This window comes from Brienomyrus brachyistius, chromosome 19 (assembly GCF_023856365.1).
Source record: "Brienomyrus brachyistius isolate T26 chromosome 19, BBRACH_0.4, whole genome shotgun sequence".
In the NCBI taxonomy this organism is placed as follows: Eukaryota; Metazoa; Chordata; class Actinopteri; order Osteoglossiformes; family Mormyridae; genus Brienomyrus; species Brienomyrus brachyistius.
In genome coordinates this window covers 7,547,115-7,571,070 of record NC_064551.1, presented here as the reverse complement: position 1 = coordinate 7,571,070, position 23,956 = coordinate 7,547,115, and the positions used below count along the sequence as shown (strand labels likewise).

Here is a 23,956-nt window from a genome sequence, read left to right as displayed (position 1 = left end):
TTTTGTTCTGGTTGTCATGAGGAAAGTACATAGCGACACTATCTAAAATTAACTCCCAATGTGACTAGGAAAACAATGTGACACGCTCTGAAGGCCAAAAATAAGGTACACACTGGTTATAGCCTTGACTTTAATGCTCTGAAAAGCCAGCAGTGAAAGTGGTCGCCTTTTGCAGGGAAATAGGACGAGACAGCCGGTGAATACAGCGAGAAGAAAATCAATATAATGAAGGATAGGCTTCCTTTTTTAGCATTCATTTAGTTTCTGGTTTGATTGCTGCCCAAGTATCTGCCCAGCTCTTTGAAGAAGGAGCTTGCTGAGATGCACAATCAAGTGATTCAGTGCTTTGAGCGGCTGTTTATAAAGCTGCGTTCTGTGAAGGATTTCATCGAGTTGATCATCGGGGCAACTTTCTACTTCTTTGAAGCTTTTGTTCGGCTGCTGGTCCAGCCAGCCAGGAAAGACGTGGAGGGTGAGATTGTCCTGATAACTGGAGCAGCACACGGTATCGGCAAACTGATCGCGGAAGAACTGGGACGGCTCGGAGTCACCTTGGTCCTTTGGGACGTGAACTGGGAAGCCCTTGAAAAAACCAGCAAGGAGTTGAGACGTATGTTAGATGTGCGTGTCTATGCCTATGCCTGCGACTGCAGCCGACGGACGGAGGTGTACAAAGTTGCGGATTTGGTAAAATTCCTTACTATACACTTAATTTTATTACATACTTGATTACAACAGTACGTAGCTTGTTTTTTAGCACTGAACACTTTGCCAGTTATAGATACTATAGTACATTAGCCCAAAAGCTGTTGACCAAACCAGAGATATCAAAACATGACCTTTCTAGTGAATTTGCAGTTCCTCTCAGTATCTCTCGGTGTTTACATCTGCACTCTCTGTCGTGGTTTATTAGGTTAAGCGAGAGGTTGGGGACGTTTCCATTCTGGTAAACAACGCTGGAGTGGTCACGGGCAAGTATACATTTACGGAAGCTCCTGACAACCTTGTGGACCGGACACTGAGGGTCAATGCAGCTGCCCACTTTTGGGTAAGTGTTCATCTTCAATCTAAAAAGCCATCACTGCTCAGTTGTAACTATCAATCGTTTGCTTACTTATTTCATCATCCGCACGGCAAAACCAACTGCCCCCCTTGGCAATAATTAAACTCAATTGAATTCTTTTTGGTAGTGAAAATTGATGTCGACAGTAATCGCCACTTCTCCGTTTCCTTCTGGCCACCAAGACATACAAAGCCTTTTTGCCAGCCATGACAGCACGCAACCATGGTCACCTTGTGTGTATAGCCTGCCACGGAGGACTCTTCGCGATGAACGGCTTAGCAGGCAAGTCTGTATTCTTCCCCAGTACTATCAGACTTCTCAACAGTTCCTCCTGCTTGTCAGCAAACTGTAAAGCTCGGGTCTCTTCCTCCGTCTGCTCCATAGCCAAGGCCCGTTGTTGCACACCTTCCCTGAAGTATCGACAGCTGTGCCTGATTATCCCATTGGCTACTTAACTGGTCTAGTAGGTTTCCCCAGTAAGAGGATTTGTTTTACTTACTCTATGTCTGACCACTGAACATCTCAGATCCCTGCTTTTCTCTGTGTGGTTTATTCTCCTCTTGGTTTCATGAGTGTGTTTTTCCGGTCCCCCTGCCCCGTGACTGTGTGCCCAGATGTCCATCTCAGTGCAAGTGGCTGTACCAGTTTTCCTGTACACCTGCCTCACCCTTCACCCCCAGGAGAGACCTTCCAGCTTCTTAACCTCTGTTTCATTTCCTGATTATAACTCTTGGTTCATGTTTTGGCTTCTTGTTTGCTCTGCATTTCGGCTCCCAGTCCCAGGGGTATCTTGTTACACAAACAACTATGCAAGAAATGCAATGATTAAATGTTTACTTTCACATCAGAACAAACCACTGACAATCGGTTTGCACCTTATAATTGCACATTATGCCTGATGTATGTTATGTGCTATATGTGTAGATATTTACTGTCTGTATCTTATCTATGTAAACGTTCAACATTGCACTGTTTGAATTAGCATTAATTACTATGTATTCAAATACCCTGCATTTACTCCTCTCCTTTGTGAATCTTGCGTCTTGTATTACCTGTCTGTGGTATACCCTGATTTTTATGTGTTTTTTTTGTCAGGGTGTCAATTCACTCTTCAATTTATTTTATTTTCATATGGCGCCTTTCACAACAAAATCACCCTAAAGTGCTTGACAAGGGTGTGTGTCAATCCATTACTACATGATTTATACAGAATGGTACTTGAAACAGGGAAAAGAGAAGACCAGTTCTCTATGCAGGTCTGTGTGAGACAGCAGATTGTGACCACACCTATGATGTCACAGTTCAATAACCATATCCACAAGGAGCTGGTTTTCCCAATGTAAATTACGTGAGCATTAGCAAACCTGTATCTGTGATGACACAGCTGAGCTGGATCTGTAACCACAATCTGATTGGTCAAAATATATGGCGACCAGAAAGAACAGTGCTATAAGATGGCGCCCAGGCTATGAGCTAAGCCGCAGAAGCTCAGACCGTCAGAGAGGAGCGCAGTGATTATAGCATGCCTGTCCACGCTTGCTTTTACCTCTGAACAGCAGAACCTCGGTTTTTCTCTGCTTTGAGCGACAAAGCATTTTCACTTATTCGAGTGTTAACTTTGGTTAAAGTCACAAGAGATGAGGTGTAGCTGAAATGTATATTTGAGTGTTGTGAGTATAGGAGTGCTAAACATTGTTATCTGATTATATTACCTAAAGGTAGTATGTAGAGATCAATACAGGACCAAGCACTATAATCCCTGTGGTACTCCAAATTTGACCAGTGATATTGACAACGTGACTCCAACAGCAGCAAGCAGTGTCAGCAGAATTTTCCTCCAGCCTTGGTCTTGTGCCAGTAAAGATTCTGATATGCTACTGGTGCCACCATTCTTAGCAACCTGACACAGGACGAGGGTTGAGGGTTTTACATCTCTTTAGATACTCTTAAAGGGTTACAGGATCAGATCTTGCAGAAGCGTATCGTATTTTTACCTGGAATATCCATCCATTCATCTTCCAACCACATTTCCTGGCCGGGGTCACATGGGGCCTGGTGCCTGTTCCAGGCAGCATTGGCCATTAGTGCAGGGAACGACCAATCACAGGACACATGCACACACAGTCATGGGCAATTCAGCACCACTTTACCTAAATGAATGTCTTTAGACTGTGGGAGGAGTTTGCCCACATGAGTACCTCTTATCTTAATTTGACATTTCTTACACTTCCATTTTATGGACATGATCAAATTTACAATACTTTATGGGGACTATTCAAATGTGCCAGAATATGTGATGATGTTAAATGTAGCACTTTGCTGTTTGGCTTAACATTCATAACATACCGTTTATGTTCTATGTTGTTGGACAGAATCTCATGGTGGAGTTACCCCCGTGTTTTTTTCACAGATTACTGTGCTAGCAAGTTTGCTGCCATTGGCTTTGCTGAATCCATCGCCCTGGAGCTTCTTGTCCTTAAAAGGGAGGGAATTAAAACCACAATTGTCTGTCCTTACTTGATCAACACAACCATGTTTGGAGGATGCCAGACAAAGTAAGTCACAAAGTACTAAATATAACTAAATAACTACATGAACGTGTAATCGGCAAAGCACAAAATCATTGAAGGACATTTGTTTCTTTATCCCCCCCATGCTTAAAGATGGCCGTCCTTCTTGCCAATAATAGACCAGAAGGATGCTGCAAAGAGGATTGTGGATGCTATTCTGCGTGAGCAGATGTACTTACTGCTACCTTCCAGTCTGTACCTTCTGATGGCGCTGAAAAGGTGGCAAATGCATCACTACTCGTGTATTTTGGGACTGTTGTGTGACTGCACTTTTTGGTTCAGAACCCAAGTGTACTGCACTAGACTTTTGTGTTTCTTATGGTTGTTTGGGAAGGTCTGATTACTGGTTGAATCAGACTTATTGTGGATGCTCTGATGGGAAATCACAGAATGGCTATGGATGCTGTACATAGCAATGGTAATGGTACATTGAGTTAAAAAAATGTTCATGATATTTTCTCATGACCACACCAAAAGTAGACCAGTAGCCCTTCTTCAGTGTAGGACTTTGCAGGAAATTAATTTTCTCCTTTATAAATGAATAGTTGAGCTCTGGACCCATCAGCCAATGATACAACCGTAGTTCATCTTCAAAAAATATACAGCACATCTGCAATAATTATTAATAATAATTAAGAAAGATGCCCTGCGATGGGCTGGCCCCCCATCCTGGGTTGTTCACTGCCTCGTGCCCATTGCTTCCGGGATAGGCTCCAGACCTCCCACGACCCAGTAAGATAAGCGGTTTGGAAAATGGGTGGATGGATGGATTAAGAAAGATCTTTAATAATTAACTGTGATTTATTGGTCAGCAGCCTACCCAGTCAAAGACCATGATATTTTAGCGAACACATTTTGTCAGACGGGCTCTTTTGAGCTGATGCGTACCTGTGTGGTGTTATTTTTGTGCTTTCAGTTTTATGCCAGCCAAGCTGGGCATCATCTTTGTCAACTTCTTCGGTGGGCTGGATCTGATGGACCGGTTCAGAGGCATCCCGGTGCCCACGGTGTCCTACAAGAGACCGCAGCGGCAGAGGGAAAACAGCGTCCTTGGGGAGACATAGAATGCACTGATCACAGCTAAACGGCAAATCATTGTCAGTAACATTTTGTTACTAGGATATAATTTAAAGGATATTAAAGTAAACGCGAATATTAAGAGGGTAGAAAACGATTTTTCTGAAGTGCAATTTAACTGCTTGCTGGTGTGAGGTAGATGTACTGAAATGTAAAAAAAAAGCTAAATTTCCAATAAAGATCATTAACTTTTTCCAGTAAAGTTAATTAAACAATGAGTCTATAGTGTATTTCTTTGAAATTAAAAAGATGGGAATTTTAATATGAATCTACACAGAAAGGAGATACTAGTTGTCCTAAAATCTGCAATTGTACATATTGGTGCGCCCGGCGGACCGAGGCATCGCGAACAACGACGGACGAGGAGGGACTTGCTTTCCGGAACAGAATGCGCTCTTTATTGTAGTCCTTTACAGGCCTATAACAGACCGAACAAACTAAGCGGATTGTGGCTGGATGAATGGGTGGCTCGATAAAAAAAAATCAGAAAACGAACTATTTCCAATCCACACATGATATTTATATTAATACAAACAGGTTTTAAAGAACCACCAGACGGTTGCTATAACCATAGATGCCCGACAACAACAAAATATGCTTTTGAAAAGACTTCGCGGGACTTGTACGTCATTCTCTACGTGCTGACGTCACCGTACGTATGATTATTCGCACAAGCTGTGACAAACTTGCGCGCCGTGGCGGCAGAGTTTGGCTGTGGGGGGGCTAAGCGTGTTCAGCACACGGTTGAAATTCGGGACTGGTGGCTTTGCATCTATCGGAGCGGGAAGTCCTGAATTATACCGGGTCATATGAAATAGATCTTTTCTAAGCATTTATTTCATTTAGGCAGGTTGCAAGACAGCAGGTTAGGCGGAGTATAAAATAATTCCGGCGGCGTGCTTTTCACGTGGGTTTGATGCAACAACGGCGGAGGGATAAAGACAGATAAAGTAGCTCAAATTTCCCGGGCGAAGAAGTTTTTGTTTTATGTAGGAAATCCACCGTATTTCTTTTAGGGGATATATAAATACGCAGGTAGGTAAAATGACAGTTCACATGGGATCTCTTATTTTAGAAGATGGATCTGCCTTCAAAGGCCGCCTATTCGGGGCTGTCACTTCGGTCTCTGGCGAAGTCGGTAAGTAGCCTCTTTTATGCAGGTGACGTTAAATTTCCATTTCCGCTTTAAATTGTCGTGAATAAAGATTTTTAGTTCGTACCGATTCCGTAAACTAGTCTTTCTACGCAGTTGCAGTTAGTGATGCGCTTCAGCTCCAATGCGTCCAAGCATGACTAGATCAGCAGAAATGCTTTCATAATCTTTCTTACCATGAAAATTTAACGTTCTTCCGCTGCTCCTACCAGCGCGTCTCCTGTCACTGTTTAATTAATGTGGCAACAGCCATAGATAGCTCCTTACTATTGACCTGAGTGGAGGTCAGGAGTATAGAGGCTGTTTGAACTAATTTGCGTATTATCAGGCATTCTAACTGCGCATGTGTAAAGTGTATGATTTTTATTTGATTTACCTTTTGCGATTACTTCAACAAGAAGTATAAGTTTAACGTCGTGCTATATAAAACCTTTTTGCTCTGCTTGTCCAAAGCAAATGTAATGTCTAATCTTCGGGTTAACCGTCTGGTGAGTCCTTCGTGAGTGGAGCTTAAGATCTTGCAGATTTGACTTTTTTTTTCAGTCATTTCTTATGACATCAATGACAATCTCTGATATGAGTCTGTCTGTTAAATGCAGATTCCATTCTGCTGGTAATGGAGATGGGTATTCATTCACAGGGATGGCTTCTTGGTTCTTTTTTATGTGGGAAAATACATATTTTGTTTTTGCAGCTCTGTTAAAAGTATCGTAATAGTATTGTGGTAGTTAGTAATAAATTTGTGATGCAGCTATCTTTTCTTTAGTATTCCAGACAGGTATGGTGGGCTATCCAGAAGCTCTCACTGATCCATCCTACAAGTGTCAGATCCTGACATTGACCTACCCGATGGTGGGTAACTATGGCATCCCCAGCGACGAAGACGGGGAGTATGGACTCAGCAAGGTGCGATGCATGAATGACACAAAGCTTTAAATACAGCTAGTTGCTAATATATGCTGAGAAAGGTCCATCAATTTTATTGAATTTTATCAGGGTACGGATTAAATTGCTCACCTTTTGTTGGGCAGTTCTTTTTTGTATAAGATGAATGTAGTGGTTTCATTTTTCACATGCACACAGTGGTTTGAGTCTTCGAAGATCCACGCTGCTGCTCTTATCGTTGGAGAGATTTGCCAGAATCCAAGTCATTGGAGCTCCACAAAGTCTCTGGACCAGTGGCTGAAAGAGCAAGGAATTCCCGGACTTGAAGGTGCATCTGTCATGCTGTTTTTAAGCAGGGATGGAGCAGGGAATTGAAAGTATTGATGCATGTTAAAATCGTGTCTGTGGCGCTTTCGGTGTGGTTCCATTCTGCGTTATTGAGATTGATGGTCATTTTCTTGGAAACCTGCGCGAGACAGGTATTGACACAAGGTGCTTGACGAAGAAGATTCGAGAAAAGGGGACCATGCTGGGGAAGTTGGTGGTGGACGGTACCCCTGAGGCCACTGTTCCCTTTGACAACCCTAACCAGAGGAATATGGTGATGGAAGTCTCAGTAAAGGTAAAGCCCCACTAATAGGTGGACAGCTCAGGTCCAGAAAGGAACAATCCAGACCAAGATTTTCAACCAATCAGTTGAGTATTAAGAGTCACGCGCACAGTTTGCTCAGCTGATTGGTTGAAGCAAAATCTCAGTCTGGATTTTTCCTTTCTGAACCTGAGCCGTCCAGCTCTGAGCTCCATCAAGGTACCCTCCGCATGAAAAGATGTCTCTCAGTACTTAAAAGATAATGCAGGTATTCAGTCGCTGTCCAAAAAGGAGCAGACAGCCTGCGGCATAGCAGATGTTTTCTACTAATATCGACATGTTCCTGCCCAATAGGAACCCAGAGTCTTCAACCCCAGTGGGGTCGTGCGGATCACTGCGGTGGATTGCGGTATCAAGTACAACCAGATTCGCTGCCTGTGCCAGAGAGGGGCGCGTGTTACCATCGTTCCCTGGAATCACCCACTGGACAGCGCAGGTCAGTGATGCCTAGAGGTTCTTAGCTTCTAGTGGTTGACACATGGACTACAAACTACACTGAGGTTGACAGGTGGTCGGGGATTCCAAACTGCCCATCTGAATTGTACTTTGTTCAAGACCTTTCTTCGTGAGTGAGTAGTTTACATGGGGGTAATGTGATGGGGCAGTGATTGTGGGGTGGGGGGGGAGCATGTGTCATTTTTGTTTGTAATCACCCTTCCTCAATCACTGCAGACTTTGATGGGCTGTTTATCAGCAATGGGCCCGGTGATCCTCAGTTCTGCAAAGAAACTGTTGAGAACATGAAGAAGGTTCTGTGTGCAGAGAACCCTAAGCCTGTCTTTGGCATCTGCTTGGGCCATCAGCTGCTCTCCCTGGCTATCGGGGCTAAGACCTACAAAATGAAGTAAGTTCTAGTGAAACAGTATGTTTTTTTTTTGGAGGGGGGGTTAATTGTTCATTCCCATCTTTTCACTTGTTTCCGACTTTGTACCAAAAAATAAAAAAAAACCACAGCAACAGATTCTCTCCGTTCTTAATTCCCAAGGCTTCCAAGATCAAGACCCGTGTGAAATTCTAAATTGTTACCAAAGCCTTTTTTTTTTCTTCTTTCTTTAATTCCACTCTTGCGGTTCAACTGGTCTGTTTTCGTTAAGGCGCCCTGAGACCAAGGCTTTGTTAGCTTCTGCTCAAGGCCAGTCGGAGTCCCGCCCTCCTTTCTCACCATCCTGTTGGTTGTGCAGCTGTTTTGGGTCCAAGGGTCACACGGTAGAAACTCCCATAAACATGGCCCTATAAAAAAAAAAAAAACAGGCTTTTCTGCTCAAGATCACATCAAATTTTACGGCATGTTTGGTATTGGTTACGTTTTTGAGGCTCTGAATCATGGGATGTAGTTGCTGGCAGGCGACGATGTCCTTGCGTGTCTGTGAGCGTGACATCTGACATCGTTTTCCAGGTATGGAAACCGTGGCCACAACCAGCCCTGTATCCACAATGGAACGGGCCGCTGCTTCATTACCTCCCAGAACCACGGATTTGCAGTGGACCCGGGCACTCTCCCCTCGGACTGGGATGTGCTCTTCACCAATGCCAATGACCAGACGAGCGAGGGCGTTGTGCACAACACCAAGCCCATGTTCAGGTTGGCCTCAGTGTGTTAACTCAGAGGGCTTGTCGGGTGCCTAAATGTTAATGATGGATTTCGCACCGTTTTCCACTTGGTTTGACTCGGTGAGACCCACCACTAAAAGAACCAGTGGGAAGTGGGTTAAATCAGTCTGATTGGCTGTGGGTGATACTGTCTGTCATAGGTTTCAATTGTATAATTCACATCAGATTTTGAGTCTCAAAATCCTTTGAATAAATGCAGAGCGTAATGTAAATTGCACAGAACGAGAAAAAACCTTCTAAATAAATGAAATAATGTAACATATGATTCAAATTCATTTGTTTCTGTTTAAATAGGTGCTGCAGAGGTTTAACATGTAAACTTAAATGTTCCGTGAAGTCTTGATGGGTTTTTTTTTTTTCCTGTCTTTGTCCAGTGTGCAGTTCCACCCGGAACACATGGCAGGCCCTACGGATTTGGTCGGCCTCTTTGATGTGTTCCTGGCCCTGATCACTGACTTCAAACAGGGCAAAGTTGGGAAGCCAGGTCAGAGATTGCGACACTTGAGTTGATGGCAGACCGATCTTAATACAACTTCCACGGCCAATAAAATGCCTTGGCACTAAAATCTGTTAATGCTTTTTGAAGTGGGTTTCATGTTATGGGTGTGTCGGGTATTAACAATCGAGGTCAAATGTTTTGCACAGTGAAGGAAAGGCTGACTGAACACCTCACCTACACTGGAGCCCCCAAAATGAATGACTTTTTGCGCCCCCGGAAAGTGCTGATCCTGGGCTCGGGTGGCTTATCCATTGGCCAGGCTGGGGAGTTTGACTATTCTGGCTCTCAGGTGAGCACATCCAAGCCGCTGGCCGAGGGAACGCTGGGGGTTCGTGTACCTGACTGAGGACTGGGAAAGCCGCAGAGACTTCACTTGTGGTGCAACAATGGCAACGTTGATAAATTGTCCCTCCCTCTTCTGCGGTTGGTGCCCTCTGCAGGCCATAAAGGCACTGAAGGAGGAGAACATCCAAACGGTCCTCATCAATCCCAACATTGCCACAGTGCAGACCTCCAAGGGGCTTGCTGACAAGGTGTACTTCCTTCCCATCACCGCAGAGTATGTCACTCAGGTAAGATGTTGTATAGCGGGTACCCTTCTATCTGTAGACACTTCCACGATGTTACAGGCACGAATCTTCCTCTACAACCTGTAGCTCAACAAGCATTAATGACATAAAGATTATAAGGTCAAATCCCTGGAAGCACATATAAAGTAACTCTTCCTGTAAGTTGCTTTGGATAAAAGTGTCAGATAAATGAATAAAATTGCTTTGTTCAGAAAGGACTTATGATACTTTCGTTTGAGGATTTTTGATGACATCCCCTGTCCTCTTCCAGGTTATAAAAAACGAACGTCCCGATGGGGTACTGCTCACCTTTGGGGGGCAGACCGCTCTCAACTGTGGGGTGGAACTGACGAAGCAGGGTGTTCTCGAGCGCTATTCTGTCCGGGTGCTGGGGACGCCTGTGGCTTCCATCGAGATGACGGAGGACCGCAAGATCTTTGTGGAGAAGATGGAGGAGATCAATGAACATGTGGCGCCTAGTGAAGCGGCCATGTCCGTTGAACAGGTGAGGTGACGGGGGCCATCTTTACTCTGGCTTTTCTTCCACCTGGAACAACAACCCAGTTGAACCCATGAATTCAGGCATGCCCAGAACAGGGGAGTGTATATGTGCAAGAAGAGATTATATACTTATCTTGTTACTTGTACTGCTCTCATAGGTCCAGAATTGATACTCCTGATCTGTAGCTATAAATGTGCCTTTGATTTTTGGCTTGATTTCATGGCTGTGCTTAGCCATTTTGAGGACGGCACGTGCCTATTGTGTAATATCGGGGGGAAAAAATTGCTGCGTATAAATTTCGAAGTCTAACGCCAGAGTGCAGGTCTCATTTAATTCTGTTCATCGCTGACCACTCCTGCTGTAGCCCGATTTTTGCTTCGTACCCTCAGGCAGTGGCGGCTGGCGAGCGCCTGGGCTTCCCCGTGCTGGTCCGCTCCGCTTTCGCCCTCGGCGGCCTTGGCTCAGGCTTCGCCAACAACCGGGAGGAGCTGATGACGCTGGTCACACAGACCTTCGCGCACACCTCCCAAGTGCTAATCGACAAGTCCCTCAAAGGTTGGAAGGAGATTGAGTATGAGGTTGTCCGGGACGCCTACGATAACTGCGTAACGGTACGTGTATGCCAGTCGCGTTTTCATGATTTCGGAACTAAGAGGAGGTGTAGTAGAAGGTATTGCTAATGGCTCATAGAGCAACACAGCATGGAAAGTGTAACTCGCTTGATTTTTAACTGAAAACCCAGTAGGCAACAGTAGATGTATCTCTAACCCAACTGCCTTGAATGTGAACCACTCTGTTTGGAAATTTGGAAATCGTGAAATGTGCCATTCTGTGAAAGTATAAGCCGTTAACGAACTTTATGTTCTGCTGTGGCGTGTCCCCTTTAGGTGTGCAACATGGAGAACATAGACCCCCTGGGCATCCACACAGGAGAGTCCATAGTGGTGGCGCCCAGCCAGACACTCAATGACCACGAATACAATATGCTGAGGAACACCGCCATCAAGGTCATCCGCCACCTTCGCATTGTGGGGGAGTGCAATATCCAATATGCGCTCAATCCAGAGTCTGAGCAGGTGGGGGCAATGCATTGGCGCCGAGCTGCAGATTGGGCGGTGGAAAGCAGTGGATATTTTTGTTCTGACACCCCCTCCCTCTCTTAGTATTACATCATAGAGGTAAACGCACGCCTGTCACGAAGCTCTGCCTTAGCAAGTAAGGCAACTGGATACCCCCTGGCATACGTGGCAGCTAAACTCGGCCTCGGTATTCCGCTTCCCGTCCTCAAGTGAGTTTCGCCGTCAAACACAATCTTGCCTGCTGGCGTGTGACTTGTGAGGAGGCTTTAATGATTTGGTATTAAATGGGCTGGAGAGAAGTACGCACTCAGTTGAAATGTAATCTCCTTTTCAGGAATTCAGTCACCAACTCCACCACGGCCAATTTTGAGCCTAGTCTGGATTATTGTGTGGTCAAGGTGCCTCGCTGGGACCTGAGCAAATTTCTGAGAGTCAGCACTAAGATCGGCAGCTCCATGAAGAGTGTCGGTATGTCTATAGAAACAGCGTCTGTTTAGTCGTCTTTGAATATAGAATCTGTACCTTTACCGCTCTCCTACTTGTTGCTTGTGCAAATCATTCTGTAAACCTGAGGGAGGCTGTTGGGTTTAAATTTGCTTGAGGTCAAAAGCTAAAACTAGGTGGGGTGTTAATTAGATTGTGGTCTCTGTGTACAAGGGGAGGTCATGGCCATTGGCTGCAACTTTGAGGAAGCCTTCCAAAAGGCCCTAAGAATGGTGGATGAGAACTGTGTTGGTTTTGACCACACCATCAAACCCGTCTCCGATCAGGTTAGTTTGTTCGGCTCTCTGCAAACGTGCACTGATCTCCCAGGATCGTCAGATCTGACGTGACATAAACACCTCGCCCTGATGTTTGCACCAGGAGCTGCAGACCCCCACGGATAAGCGCATTTTTGTGCTGGCCGCTGCGCTTCGCGCTGGGTATTCCGTCGATTGCCTGTACGAGCTGACGAAGATCGACCGCTGGTTCCTGCACAAGATGAAAAACATCGCCGATCACGAGAAACTTCTGGAGTCCTTCCGCCAGGAAGGAACTACCATTCCTCCGGAGGTCCTTAGGACAGCCAAGCAGTTGGGCTTCTCGGACAAGCAGATCGCCCTAGCTATACAGAGGTACATCACTCTCTTCACTATCTTCACCTTGAGGACACTGTCGAGTCCTTTATCCCTTGGGGCATTCAGTCTTAATGTTTTTTTTCTTGTCTCACTCATTTCCTTAATTGATTTTATAATTGGTAACATCACATGGTGCTTGTAGATAAGTCATCAAATGAAGAGTTTATACAAATATGGTTCCATTTTACCAAAGCTAGCTGATACAAGGATGTATGAGACTACCTAGCATGAACTTCTTGATGCTACCATGTGATGTACAGCACAGAGCTGGCAGTGAGGAAGCTCCGTCACGACTGGAAGATCCTTCCAGTGGTGAAGCAGATCGACACGGTGGCGGCTGAGTGGCCGGCCCACACCAACTACCTGTACCTGACTTACCATGGTATAAAGAGTGACCTGACCTTTGGGGAGCCACATGTCATGGTCATTGGGTCTGGCGTTTACCGCATCGGCAGCAGCGTGGAGTTTGACTGGTGTGCCGTGGGTTGCATCATGGAGCTCCGTAAGGTATGCTGGCGTTAACGGTGGCGGTGAAGACGCTGATTGGGGAAGGGGAAGACCTACATACATGGGATTGCCCAGTTACTGGGTGGAAGGATTCTGGTCGACGCAAAAGTTCTCTGCCTTTTAATGTAATTTCTATTATTCTTGTAAAATGTTTATATTTCCCTTGCTGTTGTCTTCAATGTATATCACGTACCTCATGTCTTCTAGATGGGTTACAAGACCATCATGGTGAACTACAACCCAGAAACTGTCAGCACAGATTACGACATGTGCAACCGACTCTACTTTGATGAGATCTCATTTGAGGTATGCATTTTTTTTTCTTCTTGTGAGATTTTGCTTTTGTCCAATTGTCAGCGTGGTTGACTCCTAGCTTCCGATCGTTCCCACAGGTAGTGATGGACATCTATGAGATGGAGAACCCTGAAGGGATCATTCTGTCCATGGGGGGTCAGCTGCCCAACAACATCGCGATGGCGCTCCACCGACAGCAGTGCCGTATCCTGGGCACCTCGCCCGAGTTCATTGACTCTGCAGAGAATCGCTTCAAATTCTCCAGGATGCTGGACACCATTGGCATCAGTCAGCCACAGTGGAAGGAGCTTGCAGAGACGGAGGTAAAACCACCACACTAAGATCCATGAACAAATGCTTTTTATTAGTGCTGCACACTCTACCATCGTAATTTTATGCCACGTGTGCAGTGATCTGCAGGGCTTTAGATGATGGTCGTAAGCATTGGTGTGGATGCCAGCTTTTTGGGCACTATGGGACGTTTACTTACGCCCACAGTTTGGTAATCAGATTAGTATCAGATTAGTAGCGCTCCTAACATGAGATGTACTGTGACGCCCAGAAGTTAATCTGTGTAAATCCGGATGATTGCGCATGCGCCACGTAAACACCATGTAGTACCATGCAGTCCTACTTTTTATAACATCCTGCTATTGAATCTTATTTTGAGTGTTTGTTGCTAAGTAGTATTAGCCAGGGAATCGTAATTCAAATGGGCATTGGTATAATTTGCGACAAATTTGTGGAAGGAAATATAATTAGATTGTATTTTGTAGCCCGTACGCTATTGTCTGTGGTTGATTGACACATCTTGTCTTCATTGTTCTCAATGACAGTCGGCTATGCGTTTTTGTGAGACCGTCGGCTACCCTTGCCTAGTGCGGCCCTCCTACGTGCTGAGCGGGGCTGCCATGAATGTGGCGTACTCTGACAGCGACCTAGAGAAATACCTCAGCAATGCAGTGGCTGTGTCCAAGGAGCATCCTGTAGTGATCTCCAAGTTCATCCAGGAGGCCAAGGTAGGAAGTCCAAATGTGGACCATGAAAACATGAATTTGTATGAATTATGAAGTGTAATGAGTTCCCTGACTTCTGTGTTAGTGTTGACATTATGAAAATGGAGTTTGTTGTTCGGTTCATGGTTTAAAGGCCCTACAGGTGAACCTGCCTGACGGTGCTTGGAGGTAATCTTCTTACCATCCTTACATATAAATATTTAGTTTTACGGAATTTCAAGTCTTAACATGTTAAGCTTCTCGTCACGCAGGAAATTGACGTGGATGTGGTGGCATGCGATGGTGTAGTCGTTGCCATGGCGATCTCGGAGCACGTGGAGAATGCAGGCGTTCACTCGGGAGATGCCACATTGGTCACCCCACCTCAAGACCTCAATCAGAAGACCATGGAGCGCATCAAGATGATTGTGCATGCCATTGGCCAGGAGTTACAAGTGACTGGTCCTTTTAACCTGCAGCTTATTGCTAAGGTAAGGAAAGAAAGTTTTCTTGCTGAACAGATATTAACCACACAGGCCACAGGAGTTTTGAGTTGACTTGATCATCACTTGTTTAATATTTAGTCCTGATAAGTGTTTTTCTATTCCATTGGCAGGACGACCAGCTGAAGGTGATCGAGTGTAATGTCAGGGTCTCGCGTTCCTTCCCCTTCGTCTCAAAGACACTCGGGGTGGATCTTGTGGCCCTGGCAACCCAAGTCATCATGAGAGAAGAGGTGGAGCCTGTAGGGCTGATGAAAGGAACAGGGATCGTTGGAGTCAAGGTAAGAGGAAGGGAGTTTGGCTAATACTTCTACAACAGGTGAATGGGTAGAAAGTAAAACTGTGTTTGCTTATCAGAAGTCAAACAAGCAGATTACACAAAGGGTGACTGGAAACTATCACAGGGTCTCTATAGGACCGGACACAAGTGTATTTAACTATGAAATCTTTATAGCTATGTGTGGGTATTAGTCACCAAGAGTATTTGGCAATATGTAATCTGAAGGTATGATATTGTAGTGTGGTCTTGCACAAAATCAGTCCCATTTAAATATGATATGTTTCATAATAAAAACTACCTGAGGGAAATCAATTGTATAAATGTGTGTTTAAATAGCTCCTAAAAAGTATTCATTGCAAGGCTGCTACAGATAAACCTTTTTGTGCCCCAGGTCCCGCAGTTCTCGTTTTCACGCCTCGCGGGAGCTGATGTGGTACTGGGGGTGGAGATGACCAGCACTGGTGAGGTGGCCTGCTTTGGAGAGGACCGCTACGAGGCCTACCTGAAGGCCATGCTCAGCACTGGCTTCAAGATCCCCAAGAAGAACATCCTCCTCTCCATTGGAAGCTATAAAGTATGGCTCTTTCTCACTCCCATGTTTACCCTTATCTGATTGGATGCCTTTGACTAGTTAAATGAGTAACTTTAATGAGTTTGTCTTGTTTTTAATTTTTTTTTTTTATAGAACAAGAGTGAATTGTTGCCCACAGTCCAGGCTTTGGAGAGCCTCGGGTACAACCTTTATGCCAGCTTGGGCACAGCGGACTATTACACGGAGCATGGAGTGAAGGTATTTTATCCACGTGGTACAACGTGCACAGGTCAGACCTGCGAAAGGAGGCCGCATGTCGTTAACCTTGCTGGTGACATCGCCTTGTGTTCCTGAAGGTGATGGCAGTGGACTGGCCCTTCGAAGAGGAGTCAGACTGTCCAACCAAAGAGAAGCAGAGGAACATCATGGATTACTTGGAGGAGAACCACTTTGATATGGTCATCAACCTGTCCATGAGGAATTCTGGCGGCCGCCGCCTCTCTTCCTTCGTCACCAAGGGATACCGCACGCGCCGCATGGCCATTGACTACTCCGTGCCTCTCATCATAGACATTAAGTGCACCAAGCTCTTTGTCCAGGTGAGCAGGGGACCTACCCACTCTTCTCTGATGATTCAAGGAGTCTTTGCTGCACACTGCGTGGCAGTAGATGAGTAAAGGACTAGGTCAGATTTCAGTTCTAAGCACTGATGTGTTTAAGCTTGATTCTTAACCTTAATTGGACAAACTATGGCGGTAAAGGACGATGCAAGTCATGAGCTGGTGCTTGGTGTTTCTCCTTACAGGCTCTTCGTCAGATTGGGCACGCGCCGCCGGTTAAGACCCACATAGACTGCATGACATCACAGAAGCTGATTCGCTTGCCAGGTAAGCCCAATCCAGTGTCATGATCTGGAGACCAGGGCTCTGTTTCCTTACTTATGGGCCCCCCTCCTCGTGTCACCAGGTCTCATAGACGTGCACGTCCATCTGCGTGAGCCGGGTGCCACCCACAAGGAAGACTTCTCATCTGGCACTGCCGCTGCCCTCGCGGGTGGCATCACCATGGTGTGCGCCATGCCCAACACGACGCCTGCGGTCATTGATGCCAACTCTCTTGCCACAGTCCAGAAGGTCATTTTTAGCAACGCTTGTGCAACTTTTCCATGATGGATGTGCATTTTAATATCTCCTTGCGAGCTTGACTGTCCACCTGAACTCCATCTCTTTCCTGCGCATCTTCAGCTGGCCAAGGCTGGTTGCCGCTGTGACTATGCCTTGTACCTGGGCGCTTCTTCAGACAACGCCACTCTCCTGCCCACCATCGCCAGTTCGTCGGCCGGTCTGAAGATGTACCTGAATGATACTTACTCTACGCTAAAGATGGACAATGTGTCTCTCTGGATGGAGGTATTCAGTTGTATGCCTAAGAGGAGATCTGGTTCAGTGTGGCCTGCCGGGTGCCTCTAACCCACCAAACCTGCCTCGTTCCTGCAGCACTTTGAGAAGTGGCCGGCACACCTTCCCATCGTGGCACACGCAGAGAAACAGACCGTGGCTGCCATCCTCATGGTGGCACAGCTGTACCAGAGACCTGTTCACATCTGCCACGTTGCCAAGAAGGAAGAGGTGAGTGTCTAAGGCCAATATGGGGCATGGGATGGATAATAGCCTAGAAGCTATTATCTCTGATGCCTCATAAATAGATTATAAATGAATAAAATGTAACGGCAAGCCTTAACTTAGAATGATCTAGATCAGTGTCTCTCATCCCGGTCCTCAGGGACCCCCCCCCAACTCCTAACCAACCAAGAACTCCAAATACCTGGTACAGGTGTGCAGGGAGTTGGGAGGGAGCAAAAACATGGACCGTCTAGGAGTCCCTGAGGGCCGGGTTGAGAGACACTGATCTAGATCCACGAGAGGGACGATTTTTATTCCTGCTCGTTTTAGTTCAGCCACGAATAAACATTTCTTCCTCATTAGTTATATTCACAAGCTCACTTGTTACTTCTGTTTGGATGATGAGGCTGAATGCAAGGAATATTATGGGTGAGCTCAGTCATTTTACATCGGCAGGTAATGGATTTGCAGGAAGTGGTTCACCAGATGGTTGTTATTTCGAAAGCATGGATTTTTCAATGCTAGAGGCCCATCATGCTATCTGTAACCCAGCCCTTCCCCCTGCACAGATCTTCATCATCCGAGCCGCCAAGCAGAGGGGCATCCAGGTGACGTGTGAGGTGGCCCCCCACCACCTCTTCTTGTGTGAGGACAACGTGGCGGACATTGGGGAGGGCCGGGCCCAGGTGCGCCCCATGTTAGGCACGAGAGAAGACATGGAAGCTCTGTGGGAGAATCTGGATATCATCGATTGCTTCGCCACAGACCACGGTGAGGACCGTGACCCAGGATGACACAAGGTTTAAGATGCCTCTGGTCCTCCGGTTGATTCTGACCCCCCCCCCCCCATGTGTGCAGCCCCTCACACAGTGAAAGAGAAGGACACAGAGAACCCGCCACCAGGGTACCCTGGCTTGGAGACAATGTTGCCCCTGCTACTTACAGCAGTAAGCAAGGGCCGCCTCACCATCGAGGACATCGTCAAGCGTCTGTATGACAACCCGCGTAGGATCTTCTCCCTGCCACCCCAGGAGAACACATATGTGGAGGTTTGGACCTTCTCTGTGACTACGTTCTTCTAGTAATCTGCTGGTGGTGTATGCTTCCAAAATCCTCTAAACTTCCACAGACCTTATAAAAATCTGGTTTGCGTTTTTCCTCTCTGCTTCTGCTACAAAAACATCCCAAAATCCTGCCTGATGTTTCTGTATATTGAAGAACCACTGGGGTTTTTTCAGGTGGACCTGGAGCAGGAGTGGACCATTCCTAGTCACATGCAGTTCACAAAGTCTAAATGGACACCCTTCAAGGGCATGAGTGTGAAGGGTAAAGTGAGGAGGGTTGTGCTGAGAGGGGAGGTCGCCTACATTGATGGACAGGTGAGCTTTGTCGTTCTCCCTGGTCAGAGCTGGTTGCTGACCACTGTTGTCTTCACTGGGTTTGAATCCATGGCTGCTGTACTGGGTCCGCACTAACGCTTGAGGTACGCTCACTGGTGCACAGGTGTTGGTGGCCCCTGGGTATGGGCAGGATGTGAAGACTTGGTCCAAAGTAGGGCCTCCAGTGCCAGCCTCAGAGCTGGTGAAGGACATCCCAAAGGTAGAGTCCTATAATCTAGGTGTTCAGACAGCATTTTGAGGTGGACTCAGATGGTGGCAGCAGTGATAACGTGCCTGTGCCTTTGACAGACTCCAGAGTGCCATCGGCAGGCTGCTCAGTGTGAGATCATGCGCACACGTGCCCCCAGCCCCAGGCGGACTGCAGAGTGCCGATTTGCACTCCCACCCCGTGTCCACCGGGCCTCTGACCCTGGCCTGCCCCCAGGTACTAGCCCCTTCACACTCTCTCTCTCACACACACACACACACACACACACACAAACATCCTTTATTATTGTTAAATGACGTGTTTTGCTTGGATGCCAACCTTTTCTCCTCTTGCTAACTGACCTCATCAGGCCAAAGCATATTAAACTTGGGCCTTTGCAGCCTGGTCGCTTTGAGTTTTAAATGGTTTGTCTGTCCGTAATACAGATTCTTTACCATTCGCAGGTTTTAGGAATCCTGCCTCTCGGGTCTTGACTCATTAAAGGCTTTGGTGGTAAATTTCAAGTGTAAAGATCAGTAATTATGATCCTGAACCCATGCAGTAACATTTTGATTTCTGTAGTCCTTTTCCTGAAATCAGTCTAATTCAGTTTAATTTTCCCAAATGAAAAATGTAATCAGTGCTGCAGCCTGTTAAGATGAACTGATGCCTCATTAAGCAGTTTGCCTGTTTCTGCAGACACCCTGTATTTGTAAGAGCTGTACTCTGCGTAACTGAGGTCCCTTGTGCTTAAAGGGCTGTCGTTCATGTCTGATTGCAGTTTCAGTGGAAGTGAATAGTTGGGCTTCTGCCAGGGTTCTCATAATTAAGTGAATTAAATTGGGTACTGGCCAGGGTGACCCCCCCCCTTCTTAAATCCATGCATATCTTGACTGGAATAGTGAACACTACCTTTAATCAATACTGAATGGCAGAGAATGCAATATGATTTTCTCTCATGTTAATTTTTTGTAGTGTTTGTTTTAAAGCAGAGTTTTGCTTTATCCCTTAAGTGTTTGTCCATCAGATTCCATGAAGTCGTTATGTGAAACATCTGGCTATTAAGGACTAGGGAGCGGCCACTTCGGTGCTCATAGCCCTGGGTTTATTTGCTTGCTGCCTCTTCAGACGTGGCGATGTCAGCGGAGACCGCTGCTCACCCCCTGCCAGTGTCCCGGATCCTGTCACCGCAACACGGGATTCCCACGGCCGTGACCCACACTCAGTTGTCACCTCTACTGCACCCCCTGGTGGCTCAGCACATCCTGTCCGTTAAGCAGTTCAGCAAGGACCAGGTGACTCATTCACACGCCACAGGAGTCCAGGCTATATCCCATGTGTAATAGTTGCCATTGGATACGCTCACCCTTCATCTTTTGGGAATGCTCCCGGTCACGTCCGCACAAGCTTTATCAATCCCTCCCTCTTGACATTCCAGATGTCCCACCTGTTTAATGTGGCTCATACGCTCCGCTTGATGGTGCAGAAGGAGAGGAGTCTTGACATTTTAAAGGTAGGAATTCCACATCTGTTCCTACACATGGCTCCTTCAGATAAGAAGGGATGCAAATAACTGGTATACTAGTTTAAAAGCGATACGCGCAGCAATCGATGGTTGTAACGGCGCGAATGTGTACGCATTTTTATGAAGTTGCCGTGCACTGTAACCTTGATATGCCACATGAAGTACGAATTGGCAAATAAAGGGTGAAATGCATCATCTTGCCACATCAGCGCAAATGCACATAACATACGTATGCATTTGTGGTGTTAGAACAACAGATTACCACATGCATCGCTTTTAAAAGTGAATGCGTAGTTGCGTACCAGTTACGTGCATCCCTGCAAAAAAGAAAAATTGATACTGGGTGCTATGTTGGTGAGAGGAAGTGATTATGTGATTTTGTTTGTGCACTTGGAAGGTATATGTCACGTGATCAGGCTGAGGTTTCTGTGAAGGAATGGCATTAAAGTCAAGTTTAACCAGTTTCCCAATAGTCAGGAAGTATGGTGGTTGTGGGGATGGGGGAGAACGTCTGGAATGATCAGCTCCTGGTACATAGTGATAGGCTGCTCACCCAGGGTTCTCTGAGCTCCTTTTTGAAGGCCTTGTGTGAGTTTCCTTGCATGAGTGGTAGCAGGCGCTGACAGCTGTCGTGTCTCCAGGGTAAGGTGATGGCCTCGATGTTCTATGAGGTCAGCACGCGCACCAGCAGCTCCTTCGCAGCCGCCATGCAGCGTCTAGGTGGCTCTGTCGTCCACTTCTCCGAGTCTACCTCCTCCACCCAGAAGGGCGAGTCCCTGGCCGACTCGGTGCAGACCATGAGCTGCTATGCCGACGTGCTGGTGTTGCGGCACCCGCAGCCGGGGGCTGTGGAGGTGAGCCTGGGCGGGGGGGGGAAGGTACCCGTTTAAGGCCACTACTGCAGAGAGGTTCCCAATACTCCAACTGACAACTTCCTGTCACAAATCCAGGTTTTTTGCTACTATGCCACCTGTTGGCCATAGAGTGAATGACTTCCTGATTCTGTTGTGCAGATGGCGGCAAAGCATTGCCGCAAGCCGGTGATCAATGCGGGCGATGGAGTCGGCGAACACCCCACTCAGGCACTACTGGATATTTTCACCATCCGGGAGGAGCTCGGCACAGTTAACGGCATGACCGTGAGTCCTTTAAATCTGCCCGCCCCCCCCCACACTCCCTGAAATGAAGGCCCCACCCTTCCTAAGGTTACCTCCAGATAGTTTGGGAAATCTGCGTTATATCCCAGGTTCCAAGTTTGCGCTTCTGTAACTTGGACAAGCATGCAAAGACTGAAAGGTGAGGTGTGTTTATAGTCGATGTCGTCAATGACCGATTGCTGTCGACCTGTGCAGATCACCATGGTTGGAGACTTGAAGCATGGTCGCACGGTCCACTCCCTGGCCAGGTTACTCACCCAGTACAGGATCACCCTTCGTTACGTGGCCCCAAAGAACCTACACATGCCCCCGGAAATCATTGAATATGTGGCATCTAAGGGGATCAAACAAGTAAGCGCCCCTTTCGCAGATTTCGCAGATATCGGTGACCTGGGCTGCAGTTATGGCTAAAAGGCCAAAGGTTCATGAAATGCTCCGTTTTAACCGAGTGGTTGTGCTTCGGCAGCCCAGTGTGGGATATACTTGGACTTTACCCAGGTTTCATTTCTCACAACTGTATGATTTATGTTGATCAGGAGGAGTTTGACAGCATTGAAGAGGCGCTTGCGGACTCTGATGTCCTGTACATGACCCGAATCCAGAAAGAGAGGTTTGCTTCTGAGGAGGAGTACGATGCAGTAAGAATCCGTCACTCTGTGTTGTGTGTGTGTGTGTGTGTGTGTGTGTGTGTGTGAGAGAGAGATGTACATTCCCAGAATCCTCTCTGCTCTTAACAGTGCTTCGGTCAGTTCATCTTGACTCCACACATCATGACGGGAGCTAAACGCAAGATGGTCGTCATGCACCCTCTTCCTAGAGTCAATGAGATCAGGTATCTTCAGTGTTTTGTTTTCTCAGCTTAAGGTTCTTGTACATGGCTTGTATACAGATGCTCCCCAGGTTACAATGGTCCATGTTACAATATTTCGACTTTATGGTGGGTATGATTATTCAATAAATTACATGAAATTCAATACTTTATAATAAATAGGCTTTAATGATTTTGCCCATCTGTAGGCTATTGTAAATGTTTTAAGCATGTTTAAGGTAGGCGAGGCTATGATGTTTGTTAGGTTAGGTGTACTGTATTAAAATGGATTTTAACCTTGTGATAGGTTAACCAGGGGAACGTCTGTATATTATTGTAAGCCATCTAGCTAGCTATCTCAGTCCTGATAATTCTTAACAAGTAGTGTTCATGTTTTGCTGTTTACTGTGGCAGCCAAATTCTGTTTGGATTTTCCTATTTTCTTTTCCTTTTATAGTGTTGAAGTGGACACAGATCCTCGGGCTGCATATTTTAGGCAGGCGGAGAACGGCATGTACATCCGTATGGCCCTCCTTGCCACCGTTCTAGGACGGTAAAGTAGGGGGAGACCATCCACCATCCAAGGGAGAAGAATTGCTGCTCATGAAAAGACCACTGTTAATGCGGTTAAATGAGAAACCTATTTTTTACTCATTTGATGTACAACAGATTCCAGCCGTTCCTAATTAAACTTAGGCAACTAAGTAATATGACTATGCCTCTCCAATGGAAAAACAAACGTAAATCCATTGATAGCTACACAACATGGCTGTATTTCAGAATCTATTCTAGCTTTTGTACTTGTAAGTTGGATTTTTAAAGCTTTCTGCGAGAATTGGCAATGAAGACTTAAATGATTATTAGAAGGGAACTGGACTAATTTAAAATTTCTGTTCTTTCATTTCTTAATATTTTTGGCAGTGATCCTTTTACTTGCACTTCAAGTGTAATGTCATTTTTGGGTTGTTGGGAGGAGGGAGAAGCGTTTATAAAAGGCCTATATGCACATCAGGTGTCTGGGTGTTTTCTCACAACAGGAACACTTAATTTTGAGTTTCTTGACGATCACCAGGATGGCTTTTAAATTGCTATTTAATATCAAATGAGTCCCTCTTCAATATTGTACCTAATCTAATAATTTAACAGTAACAAAAGGCTTGTTTTACTGTAACTCCAGGCTTGCATTATGCTTGACACTCACAAAGCAGTGCACATAAAACTTCATAGGTTGAAGCTCATTCTCAAATATAATTCTGAAATGAAACCACAGAATCCACTGATAAAACATTGACGGCAAGTGTGGAGCCCACGTGCAGTGTACAGGTCAGATTGGACAGGGTCCATCATAAGGCGCACAGTCATTCTAAGGAG

The 23,956-nt window shown here is 46.1% G+C and overlaps 2 protein-coding genes across 3 annotated transcripts; both read left to right on the top strand.

Annotated features, from left to right (window-relative positions):
* Positions 1-102: 102 nt before the first annotated feature.
* On the top strand, positions 103-4,925 carry si:dkey-221h15.4 (uncharacterized protein LOC563950 homolog). Of its 2 annotated transcripts, XM_048985215.1 has the most exons (6): positions 103-687; positions 914-1,048; positions 1,246-1,345; positions 3,474-3,618; positions 3,727-3,852; positions 4,550-4,925. In XM_048985215.1, exons 1-6 carry the CDS (start codon positions 322-324, stop codon positions 4,695-4,697), a joined length of 1,020 nt encoding a protein of 339 aa, XP_048841172.1. In that variant the 5' UTR covers positions 103-321; the 3' UTR covers positions 4,698-4,925. The 2 variants fall into 2 exon arrangements, with proteins under 2 accessions (XP_048841172.1, XP_048841173.1); XM_048985216.1 differs by lacking the exon at positions 3,727-3,852.
* A 459-nt stretch (positions 4,926-5,384) lies between these two features.
* On the top strand, positions 5,385-23,591 carry cad (carbamoyl-phosphate synthetase 2, aspartate transcarbamylase, and dihydroorotase). The gene is made up of 43 exons (XM_048985213.1): positions 5,385-5,848; positions 6,630-6,769; positions 6,947-7,076; positions 7,228-7,370; positions 7,692-7,833; positions 8,070-8,241; positions 8,794-8,979; positions 9,383-9,492; positions 9,654-9,796; positions 9,948-10,079; positions 10,348-10,581; positions 10,968-11,189; positions 11,466-11,654; positions 11,742-11,866; positions 11,992-12,125; positions 12,315-12,427; positions 12,522-12,772; positions 13,036-13,282; positions 13,490-13,588; positions 13,675-13,899; positions 14,413-14,595; positions 14,844-15,062; positions 15,188-15,355; positions 15,746-15,928; positions 16,040-16,144; positions 16,243-16,485; positions 16,692-16,773; positions 16,853-17,019; positions 17,131-17,295; positions 17,383-17,514; positions 18,078-18,279; positions 18,367-18,557; positions 18,747-18,887; positions 19,012-19,107; positions 19,197-19,332; positions 20,224-20,390; positions 20,534-20,608; positions 21,262-21,474; positions 21,634-21,759; positions 21,973-22,128; positions 22,314-22,415; positions 22,515-22,609; positions 23,043-23,591. The coding sequence occupies exons 1-43, from the start codon at positions 5,755-5,757 to the stop codon at positions 23,140-23,142; spliced, it is 6,678 nt and encodes a 2,225-aa protein (XP_048841170.1). The 5' UTR covers positions 5,385-5,754; the 3' UTR covers positions 23,143-23,591.
* The last annotated feature ends 365 nt before the right edge of the window (positions 23,592-23,956 follow it).